Source organism: Gossypium arboreum, chromosome 13 (genome assembly GCF_025698485.1).
Source record: "Gossypium arboreum isolate Shixiya-1 chromosome 13, ASM2569848v2, whole genome shotgun sequence".
NCBI lineage: Eukaryota > Viridiplantae > Streptophyta > Magnoliopsida > Malvales > Malvaceae > Gossypium > Gossypium arboreum.
The window spans coordinates 68,011,905-68,023,937 of record NC_069082.1 but is presented as its reverse complement, the minus strand read 5'-3'; the positions used below and the strand labels follow the sequence as shown (position 1 = coordinate 68,023,937).

Below are 12,033 nucleotides of genomic sequence, written 5' to 3'. Positions count from 1 at the left end.
CACTATTTTTTAAATCTAAATTCAAATTTTGAAATTCTAGTTTTCAAATGCTACCTTAAAAATTACAATAAAGAATATCCAAATATATTAACAGAAAGAAAGTTTTATATTATCTTAATTGAAGCCATTCCTTATGGTTATATATTGGTTTAAGGTAACATATGATCGTGTTTCATGTCTCTGTCTTAGGGTCTGCTATATTTTCTAACTTGGAAATTCCTCACTCTTCAAAGAATGAAGGATAACTTGAATTCCATGTTGTGGGTAAAGTATAAAATGAACAACCGGGGAATGAACATAAGCTGGGGAGAGGGTGAATCTGTAACGTTGCAATATCATTATCAGAACAATCTTTGCTCCCATGGTTGCAGAGTTGAAACCCACGCAGGTTCGAGGTCCAAATCCGAAGGGAAAATATGCCGCCACATTGTTGCTTGTAGCTTTAGCCACTCCTCCTGAAAATCTCTCCGGATTAAACAAATGAGCATCGTCACCCCAAATTCTAGGGTCGTGATGAGCTACCAAATTTGAAATGAATAAGTGAATGTTAGCAGGCAAAATGAATTTCCCCAATCTAACTTCACTGTCGCATTTCCTAGGAAAGCCAACTGCAGGAGGATACAGTCTTAAGGCCTCATTGATTATCATGGTTACCTGCAATGTTGGGTAAAAAAGTATTAAGTCATTTGGATATATATATATAATGAACGCTTAGTGACTTAATTTCTTACAATGTTTAGTTTAGATAAGTCATCTGGAAGCGGGTTTTGGCGACCGAACAATTCAATCACTTCTTCTCTTGCTTTTTCTTGCCAATCTGTGTGGATTGCTAACAACAAGACGGTCCATGAAAGTAAGGAATTGATAGGTTCTTGTCCAACAATGTAAAATGTCTTGCACTCGTCAATCAGATCTTCTACTAGGATTCTCCTATTTTCATCAACATCATGATATGCTTGTAAAAGTAATCCAAGAAAATCAGTACCATAGTTGTCTATTTCTCCAAGTTTCACTTTTTCTTCTCTTTTCTTGATGATGTCCATCACAGACTTATGTATTATACTTAGAAGCTTGTCTGCTTCAATCTCATCTGAAGTTTTCCAAATTTTACTGCAAAAAAAAAAATAATAAAGAACAAATCTATGAAATTAATGTGGATAGGTTGACGATTTGATTAATGTGGAAAGTACCTGATGCTTGGAAACCTTGATTTAAAAATATTCATTCGTGTAATGTTGGAATACTTCACCTTCATATCGAAAATGTTTTTCCCTTCTAAGTAATTGCTCCCAAAAGCTGTCCTTGATATAATGTCCGCAGACAATAACCTAAATTCTTCAAACACCTCAATCTCTTTTTCTAGGTGGTTTTTCCAAGATTGTAACATCACTTCAACACTAACAACCATTTCAGGAATCATTTTCTGTCAAAAATACCCTTCCATAAGTTTTAAGAATGTATCGTGAGATTAATTTTGATGAAATTAAAATGACAATAAAATTAATTATTGTAATGATGAAGATGAGATATTATAATAGTGAGACTAAAATAATGAAGAAATATATATTTAGATTTAAATGGATGTGAGTAGGGGTGTAAATGAGACACTGGTACTCGTAAACTACTTGAGTTTAATTCAAAAAAATTCAATAATTCGATTCGGTAAGTATCGAGATGAGCTCAAGCTATTGATTGAGCCAAATTTGAGCTTAGTAATTATTGACTTGAACAATTCACGAGTCTTATTGATCAATATTTCATACTTTTTATATTATAAAATTATGTTATTGTCATTAATATATATTATTAACGTTAAGCATAATTATTGAGTCAGGGTCTAGTTCCAGTTCGAGTATAAAAATTAGTAAGCGAGTTTAATCGAGCTTGAACTAATTGATTATATCTCGAAACGAGCTAAAGTTTAAAAGGAGATCTTCGATCTAGCCTCTTCTCCATTTTATTAAAATATTTGATTAAAATATTCGAGGAGACAAGCGAAAAATTGATGATAAAATTTATGGTTGGAACTAGGAAACATACTTTAAGGCTTTCCCCTTGAAAAGCATTGTTTATTAAATTGCGGTGTTGTACCCAGCGTTCACCGTTAGATGTCACCAGTCCATTGCCCATCAGCTTCATGGAATCGAACGGCGGCGACGGTTTTAGGTAAGCTCTATCTCTGTTAATCAGCACCTCTTTGATTAGCTCTGGTTCTGTAATCATTAGTTCTGGTTGAGCACCTTTCCAACTAAGGTAATTCTTCCCTATTCCAGAAAAAGATTAAAGGATTTAAATCATGTTTTGGAAGTGGAAATGAGGTGAAAAAGAAGATGAAAGCAAGTCATACCGTATTTGCTCAACCATGTATAAACGTGAGGGAGCACCCTGGGAAATATATCATCTAATAAACCCAAGGGTTTGCTTACGGCTGCGTTTCTCATTTCCAGCATTTCTTTGGTGTTTCCATGGATGAATTTGTAAGAAGGGCCTTTAATTCCCTGTGAACCTAGTCGATACTGTATGTAAACTGGTGTCCACCAAAATGTGTGCAACAACCTGATGAGAAGTAAGAGCAGGCAGAGGCCGAAAATGGTTGAGAGAATCATTATCGGATCTCCCATCTTTAGCTTGATAACTCTATTAGTTGAAAATCTATGAACGGTTAGTGCTGCATCCTTAACTTGATTCCAAATTGGCCCTCTATTTATGAGTCAAAAGCGGATTGCCTAAGGTATTGATTATTATTATTTTATGACATTAACATATTCATAGCCATCCCATCCTTTTAAAGTAATCATTATTTTGGTTTTACTTGCGAGATTACCGGCAAACTAATTAAGGGAGACGTCCACTCATGTGATACTTCTTTTCTTCTTCTGTTTTTTAACTCATATCTATTAAATATAATATTTAGATGGACAAATAAATAAAAAATAAATTTATAAGAGTTGACCTCGAATATTAAACTATAAGCATGTATCGCATTCCCCTCTTCTAAAAATATAAACTTTGTCCACGATGAGTTTGAGAATTTTATGATAGTTGGGAAAGAAGAAATTAACAATGAATGCGAAAATCTAGGATGGATTTGAATGAACGATTAGGTTAGTACAGTATATTTATTATTCTTTTTTTTTTGTCTTACGTTATAATATCGCTATAATGTCTAATCTCACCGTTATTACTATTTTTACACTAAACACATCGCCTATCCAAATCTATTATTAACTTTATTTGTTAGCTACAATAATAACTTGATTAAAGCAAATAATACAATATTCTTATATTGATGTCTACATTTTAAATATATTTCAATTATAAATTTTATAAGTGATAAAATAGATTTTTTTTTTTTTTACTATTCTTTTTCTAAGTGTATATATATTTAAATCTAAAACACTTCAAATCCCGCAGCCTACCAGGGCTAGGGAGGAGCTTCACCCCTTTAGTTATATTCACAAATTCCTTTATAGCTTAGTTTTTAATTAAATAAAAAATTACTCTTAATTTATTTGAAAATTTAATAATTTATTATTTTTAACATAATTGTTTAACTTCCATTCTAAATAATTTCTAATTTTGTATCACTTCTAGAGTTGATCTTGGGCCGGGCGGCCCAGCCTGGCCCGAAGGCCCGCTCGAAAAATGGGAGGGTTTGGGTAAAAATATAGGCCCAAAAAATGGGCTTAGGCAAAAAAACGAGGCCCGTTTAGAAAACGGGCCGGGCCTCGGGTAAGAGTTTTTTGGCCCGGGCCCGGCTCGGCCCGACCCACCCGAATTATATATTAATATATATATTTTTATTTTTTAAATTATTTTAAATTTTAATATAACTATTTTTATTATATTGTTAATTTATGTATTGTTTTAAGAATTGTTTTAGTATTATTTTTATTTGTTTTAATATTTGTTTTATGTTTTTAAATATATTTGATTTATTATATTTTTAAATTTTTTATTTAATAAAATAAGAAAAAATTTAATATGGGCCGGGCCGGGCCGAGCTCAGGCTTAGTAATTTTATTTTGGGCTGGGCTTGGAAAAATTTTAGGCCCATATTTCGGGCCGGGCCCGGCCCGGGCCTAGTAGACGGGCCTAAAATTTTATCTTGGCTCGGCCCGAACCCGGCTGGGCCCATGATCACCTGTACTCACTTCTAAATAAAATTACTTTCTTCCCTTTAATTGAGACAATGTCATAAAATTTTATTTTGATAATGTTTGGAAAGTTAGGTGATAATTGGATTTTGGTGCAATGCTTGTAATTACATAAGGGTGACATGTTTAGACCGATTGATTGAATTGAGAATCAGATAGAGGAGTAAAAATAAGTTGATCTGCGAACTAGTATGGTTCAGTTGAATTAGATTAAAAAATTGCTTGAATCGATATTTATAATTTTATAATTTTTTTAAATTTAATATTTTATTTGTTTTGGACAGACAATTTGATCAAATAAAAAACTGATGGTTTGACTGATTCGACCACAATCTAATTCCAAAAATATTAATGTTATTTGTTTCCCATTATTTAAAGCTATGTTATTCATTTCTACAAAAAAAAAAAGAAAAAAATGAAGAAGAAGAAGCTATATTATCCATCTTTTAACATGTTGTACGGATAATGTTGAGAGGATCAACTTCTTCAAGAGAAGTCTTCAAAGTGTCGTCGTTAGGTGGTCCACATTTCCTTTTACAATCAAAGGTATTGTGCTCTCGACTTCATAGAAAGTGTTGTAGATTCACAAACTAGGAGCACCTTAAGTGGTGGAGAAGTTATGTATCAATATTCTGCATCTTCCCCATGAACGTACCTTCTCCACCAATCGAGGCGCTCCTATTTCATGAATCCATAGGACTCTCCAAAAATTTTAGAGACAAAACCCCAACACTCCCAAAAGAGTTGATCTCCTCAATAAATCTACATTTTTTTTTGTAATTCTACACTTAAAAAAAAACCTAAATAGAAACAAACAAAAATAATAAGACATTTCATTTTTTTAAGCAACGTTTCGTATTTAAATATAGTATTTCTTTTTCTTTTTATTTACTTTTGTAACGCCCCAAAAATTTAATAGTTTATTTGTGAGGATCTATAGTAATTAATTTTTGTATCTTTGGTTCTGTGCTCTGCTTTTGGGTTTAAGGTTTGGAGTTCGAATTGCCTTGCTAAAAGTTTTGTTATTTAAAAAATAAGTAAATAAATCAACCATCATCCATGTGTTTCGTAGTTAAATCCAATTATAGGTAAATCAGTGTCAAGAATAAGCCTGTTGAGTCACTGGTTAAGCATCTGTCTGGTCCTTAGTTCGAATCCTGTAGTATGCGTTAGGAAATGTTTTTTATTATTTCCAGAAGGAGGTGGTTAATTTTAAATAGTCTGAAGAATTTCTGGTATCTCATTCCTTACATTCTTTTTCTCTAAGTTTTTTTCTTTTTTCCAATTCTTCTTCTTTCTTTTATTTTCCTTTTTCAGTATTCAATTTTGTGTTAATTGAGAGTTCTTCGTTGCCTGTAAGGTCGACTGTGCGATTATTGAGTAAGTTTTGTTGTTACTTTTCTCTCGTTTTGCGAGTTCCACTGAGTTAACGATATTATGTCGAAACAGGTTTTTCTCGGTTGTTTGAACACTTTTTTTAATCACTAGATTGGTTACTTTTTATGAGTGGATAGTGCAAGAGATGTTATTCCACCGTGTTAGTTTGATTTCCCTCTATTTCGTGCTAGGTAAGTCAGCAATTGGAATTGGGGTTGCGTCAAAATTTTTGACATGATCTTGACGGTAGATAATTTTAGACAAATATCGAAATTGATGGTTTAATTGATTAGTGAATGATTATTTAGGTTCCGGGTAGTCTCCGTAACGTCTCTCCATCAAAGCGAAATTAGATGCATATCGAAACCCGTAATTTTTGAAAGTTTCGGTCGCCAGAAATGGTGGCTATTGATGCCATACCACCAGGCACACAAGTGTGTGTCCAGGCCGTATGGGTAGTCGTGTAACTCATTTTTCATCGATTTGGAGCCATACAAGCAAGGCATACGGGCGTGTGTCCAGGCCGTGTGTGTCCATGTTAGTGCAAGGTTCACACGGACATGTGTTCAGGCCGTGTAACTCACTATTTGTAACTTAAGACCACACGGGTAAGTACACGGGTGTGTGCCCAGGTCGTGTGAGTCACGCTGGCAAGGACACAGTCGTGTGTCCAATCCGTGTAACTCTCTATTTACATGTTAGAACCACATGGGAAGAGGCCATGGGCGTGTGCCCAGGCTGTGTGAGCTACACAGACAAGGACATGGCCATGTGTCCAGGCTGTGTGGCATTATAAAAGAGGCTCGAAACTCGTTTTGTGGCCGTGAATGTTGTTTATGACTGATAATGATTTCCCCATTGTATAAATGATTTGAATCTGATTGAATGAGAACTCTCTAGTGCTCTGTAATAAACGTATGAATATTCTAATTGTAAGTGTATTATGGATAATTGTACTTTGCATTTGTATAGGTTGGGACATTATGAAGAAGGAAGTAATCTACTTTGAATCAGTGGTTAAGCTACTATGTAAATAGTTTTGATTCTGGCGCTTAACACATTATGATCCAACAGCTAGGCTATGTTACTGTAAACATGTCAAACTGACACTTGTAGTGTGCAGGGTTGGATGGACATTGAATGTCCTTAATGGTGTGTTAGGATGGTTGAAGATGGTGTGTAGCGGATGGGGTTTAAGAATATCTACATCTGAATCTAATCTGTATATATATATATATATATATATATATATATATGAATTTGAATATATAGAAATATATGTATCTAGCTGATCTGTTCTAAATCTGAATTGTAAATAGTTTCGTACCAAACCAAATCTTTGAATTTGAAACTACTTTATAAATGAACACTAATTGAATAAACTTAACCTTCTTTTACGTATTGAGTTCACAACTAATTTTGTTTTTGATTGGATTTCAAGTGATCCCCAATCTTGAGCGGGTCAAAGCAGAGGATGCTTGGTCAAGCTGTAACACTCTATACCCATAATCCACGCCGGGGTAGGGTACAAGCATTTACCTAACTTGATCTCATGCATTGAATTGTAACAGCCCGATTTTGGGCCTAGTCGGAACAGTAGTTTCAGAACCACTATTCTAAGGCCGGAGAAAATTATTTTAATGTTATTTTATGTGATATAGCATGTTTACAAAGCTGCATGAAAATTTTAGTATATTAATTTTAGCAATTTCTAGTCCAATTTTGAAAAAGGACTAAATCGCGTAAAAGGTAAAAGTTGTGTTTTGATGCCTAAAGGTGTTAAATTGCATTGTATCTTAAATTGGGAGTATTTAAAGTGAATTAGACCATTAAAAGTGTGATAGTCGACCAAGGGAGACACGATTGGTCAAAAAGCTAAAATTTATGGGATAGTAGGTGACTTTTTGGCAATAAAATAAAATAAACAAAAAGTTGTCATTTTCTTTCATTTTTCTTCTTCTCTTTCACAGAAAATGGCAGCAACATGGAGGGTTTGAGAGCTGGAAAATTTCAGCAACATATTTCCCTAGTAAGTAAGTGTTTTTAATGCCATTTCTTGATAATTTTTACATTTTTGGAACCCCTAAAGCATGAGCTTTCAAAAGAAGGGACTATTTTGTAAAATGATTAAGAGTCTAGGGTTTTTCCATGATAGCATATGTGATGTTTTCTGAGTTTTTATGGAAGAATATGAGCCTTGGGAGTGTTATAAATAATTTTTGTGAAAGAAATTTGCATGAAAGCACCTAAATGGACTATTTTATAAAGTTTGTAAAACAAGTTGTAAATGTGTGAAGTAGTTGAAATTATGAGTTGCTATAGTTATGAAAATGGTTCATCTAGGCTTAATGAGTAAGAAAATATGATAAAAATCATTTTACAAGCCTAAGGGTAATTTGGTAATTATGGCAAAGAATAGGGGCAAAATTGAAAATTTTTCCAAAATATGTCATTGGACTAATTTGATTAGTATATTATTTTAATAAGTTAAATGTGACGTTATAGATGATGAAAAACGAGATTCAGGCTTAGAACGAGGAAAAATGAGAAATTGATGTTTAGGCCTCTTTTACTAACTTGGTGTCGAGGTAAGTTCTTATGGCAATAATAATGCAATATCATGCTTGAATTAAAATTCTTTATTATTATGGCATTAAGTGTATGATTTAAAATATAAAAAGTTTGATTGAAGATGATGTTTCTTTGAAACGAGTAAATTGGTATGAAAGTAATTTATCAACTTCATTATCATGTGCTTAATACTTGATATTGTACAAAATATGGATATATGCCTTTATTGGAATTGACTTGTGATGATTCAATGAAAAGGTGATGATATGTGTGCTAGTATAAGACCATGTCCGGGACATGGCATCGGCACTGACATGAGACCTTGTATAAGACCATATCCAGGATATGGCAACAATATGTGGATCCATGTAAGAACATGTATGGGACATGGCTTTGGTATTCTATTTGGTGTATGATAATTCCGAACATCCTTTAGCTTCTTGAGTGTTCAACGGGTAATGTAATAGATGATGTGATGAAAGACCTAAAGAGAGCATGTTAAAGAAGGTATGATTATATACTTTATTACCAGTTGGTATAGGTATGTACACTAAGCTTATGAGTAATGCCTTGATATGTGATAATCTATGACGTATATAGTATTTGCTGAATACTATGAAAATGGCATGATTTGGAATAAGTCTTTGATACTTGATGACATTGAGATTATGGGTCCATGCTTATGATGCATAGCTATGTGTTCTTACCATGATAGATGATATGATGTGGTATTAATTTGGTGAACAATAATTGTGAATGAGTAAATTAGTCTGGACAGTTTTGGGCTATTGCAGTGGTGTAACTTTGAAAATACACCAAAAATAGTAGAAAGTGAATTAGAGGCTGAATAAAATATGGAGTTAAATCTTATTGAGTTTATTTTCTTATAAAAGAAACCTGTAAGCAAAAGAATTTCCTATAATGAGATATTTGAAGTTATGTGAGATAGTCAGAATAACTTCGAAATCCCCTATTCTCATTTGATAAAATCATTATAAATTGTACAAAAATATTTAGGAGACATAATTTATATTTTTATAATCCTTAATGAGTCTATTTTCAAGAGAAATATACGAGAACATTATTCGAGTCCTGTCCTATGAGATAATTGAACTTTAGTGCAGAAAGGTTGGAACTATCAGACAGTGAATCAGGGGTAAATTTGAGGAATAAACTGTACTATTTGGCTAAACCAAAAATTCTTTAAATTTTATGGTAGAAATTTACATGAGTCTAGTTTCAATGAAAATTAACAGAACTTAATTTGGAGTTTTGTAGCTCCAGATATAAATATTTTATTGACTATTGTACAAGAAGATAGCTTATCATGAACTTGAGAATATGTTGGGAACATTGATAAAAACATGTTAATGAGTGGCTTATTGTTTTCATATGATTACTAAGCATAAAGCTTACCCCCTTCCTTTCCCACGTTCTCTAGTGCTGCTAGGTTAGCTCGGGTTGGAGTTCGTCGGAGATATTATCACACTGTCAAGCTATCGCTATCGGTGTAAGTGATTTCAAGTACTTTGAGTCTATAGCATGTATAGGAGTTTAAATATTTGAGTATGCGATATTGCTTTAGCCAAATGTATTGGCCTATTTTGATTATAGGGTTGATAAACCTATTTATTTATGAAAAGTTTTTAATGGCTTGGTATGAATGGTATGTGGATGTGATCATGAATGCTTAGTGATGAAAATGAGGTTTGATGACATGTTGATAGCTATAGCATTAATGTGGTAAAGATGAAGGTAAAAGCTATGATATTGGTTGCATGTGAAATTGCCATGGTCATGACACGTTAGGAATGTTTAAGTGCCTAATTTTTCCATGTTGTATGCTATTGTATAAGTATGCGTGCATGTGTTGTGAGGGTGACAAAATGGCTTGGAAAATAGCCTTGTATTTCTCCACACGGTCTACCCCCATGGGCGTGTTATCCAGCCGTGTGTCCCCTGCACCTAAGTTTTTCAAGTCAGTATGCATGGTAGTAAGCATACGGGCAAGAGACACGGCCATGTGTCATAGGACACGGGCATGTGCCTTGGCCGTGTGGCTTCAATTTGTTCGTGACCAAATTGGCAGAATGTCCAGGTTTTTAGACATGGGTATGGGACACGAGCGTGTCCTTAGCACACGAGCGTGTGCTCTATATCCACACTGGCGTGTGGAGCCTTAAAGCATGAAATTTTTCCAAGTTTTTCTTAAGTTCTCGATTTAGTCCCGAACTGTCTTTAATGCATGTTTTGGGCCTCATGAGCCCATTTAAGGGACAAAATGTATGTGAAATGAAAAGTTTTAAATTGATCAAAATTTCTTATGGCTCGGTTTTATATGAGTATGCTTGAGTTAAGTCCGTATCACCTTGAACCTTGTCCCAGTGTCGAAAAATGGGTGAGGGGTGTTACAGGAATAACCTCAAGTCACCGAGACTCGGTCCAAGTTAAAACTTTTTAAATTTCTAGTTTAAACTTTTTATTATGGGCCTACGAGCCTCAAATCGATTGTTGAAGACTACTCGAAACCATTCCGAGTCTTTAAACCCATCTTAAGAAAGTTTGCTTTTAAAACAGGGCACACGCCCTTGTAGAAGGGTAACACGCCCGTGTCCCACACCCGTGTGGAATTAAATTCTAATTCTCACCTACAGGGGTTTTCACACGTCTAAACACACATCTGTGTCGATGGCCCGCGTCCCTCACATGGCCTCGACATGCCCGTGTCTTAGCCCATGTGAAAAAACTTGGGAATTCTATTTCTAACGTCAGCATCCCCATAATATCACACGGGCACATGCCCGTGTGCTAGGCCGTGTCCTCCACATGGTTGAGACACACGGCCGTGTATCTGCCCGTGTGTTTATTACCATGCATACTGACTTGAAATTTTTACGTGTAGGGAACACACGACCAAACTACACGCCCATGGGGCAAATCGTGTGTCACATACGGCTTAGACACACTCCTGTGTGTCTACCCGTGTGGACAATATAAAGCTATTTACCAAGCCTCATTGCCACCCTTGCACACCTATTTTCATGCAAATGCCAACCAATACCAAATCAAACATGATTTCCACAATCAAATCAGCCACAATAGACATTTATTCAACCATGAAGATACATATTTTATAAACTCAAAATAAATATTAGCCATTATTCATGGCTCAATACTAAGTGTGGGATTTATCCCAAGCCAATACATTCGGAAAATTCTTAAGGAATCAAAATAATAAGTTCTAACCCTATACATGCCATATTCAAAAATATGAATCCAACTATACCGAATGTTTTGGATGATAGTGTGATCAATATCTCTAACTTTCGGTGATCCTTGAGCTAGTTAAACGGCACTGAAAGAAAAGGGAAAGGAAATGGAGTAAGCACAAAGCTTAGTAAGTCGCATATAAATAAGTATACCACAACATTTATTCATAATCAACATACTCATAACACCAAAGTAGGCATGGGTGTAACTTACTCATTACCATCCATACAAGTCACATTTATATATATATTAAGCTCATATCTCATGCGTACCAATTAGGTACCTGTACCATTCACAACACGATTATACTTTCCTCATTAGTTCAAAAACATAACATTCACCATTGATTCATTCAGAATATCACCGGGTATTTATGAAGCCTCAGACATGGGTAAGGTGCCGATGCCATGTCCCAGGCATGGTCTTACACTGGCTCATATCTTAATTTGATGCCATGTCCCAGACATGGCCTTACACTGACTATCATCCCGTAGCGGATGCATGTCCCAGACATGTCTTACATTGACTTACATCTCAAGGCCAATGCATGTCCCAGACATGTCTTACATTAGCCCTCGTCTCAATGCCGATGCCATGTCCAAAACATGGTCTTACACTGGCTCTTATAATAAGGCAGATGCATGTCCCAGACATGTCT

At 34.7% G+C, this 12,033-nt stretch overlaps 1 protein-coding gene across 1 annotated transcript; it reads right to left on the bottom strand.

The window, feature by feature from the left end:
• Positions 1–200: 200 nt before the first annotated feature.
• On the bottom strand, positions 201–2,753 carry LOC108463511 (cytochrome P450 CYP749A22-like). Its single transcript, XM_017763439.2, has 5 exons — positions 2,348–2,753; positions 2,041–2,264; positions 1,191–1,423; positions 732–1,110; positions 201–654 (listed from the first exon to the last, which is right to left on the bottom strand). The coding sequence occupies exons 1-5, from the start codon at positions 2,619–2,621 to the stop codon at positions 205–207; spliced, it is 1,560 nt and encodes a 519-aa protein (XP_017618928.2). The 5' UTR covers positions 2,622–2,753; the 3' UTR covers positions 201–204.
• Between the last annotated feature and the right edge of the window lie 9,280 nt (positions 2,754–12,033).

Coding starts and splice junctions, on each gene's coding strand:
- LOC108463511 (XM_017763439.2), bottom strand. CDS start 2,621: ATGGGAGATCCGATAATGATTCTCTCAACCATTTTCGGCCTCTGCCTG. Junction 2,265..2,347: donor TACATGGTTGAGCAAATACG/GTATGACTTGCT, acceptor TTTCTGGAATAG/GGAAGAATTACCTTAGTTGG. Junction 655..731: donor ACTTATCTAAACTAAACATT/GTAAGAAATTAA, acceptor CCAACATTGCAG/GTAACCATGATAATCAATGA.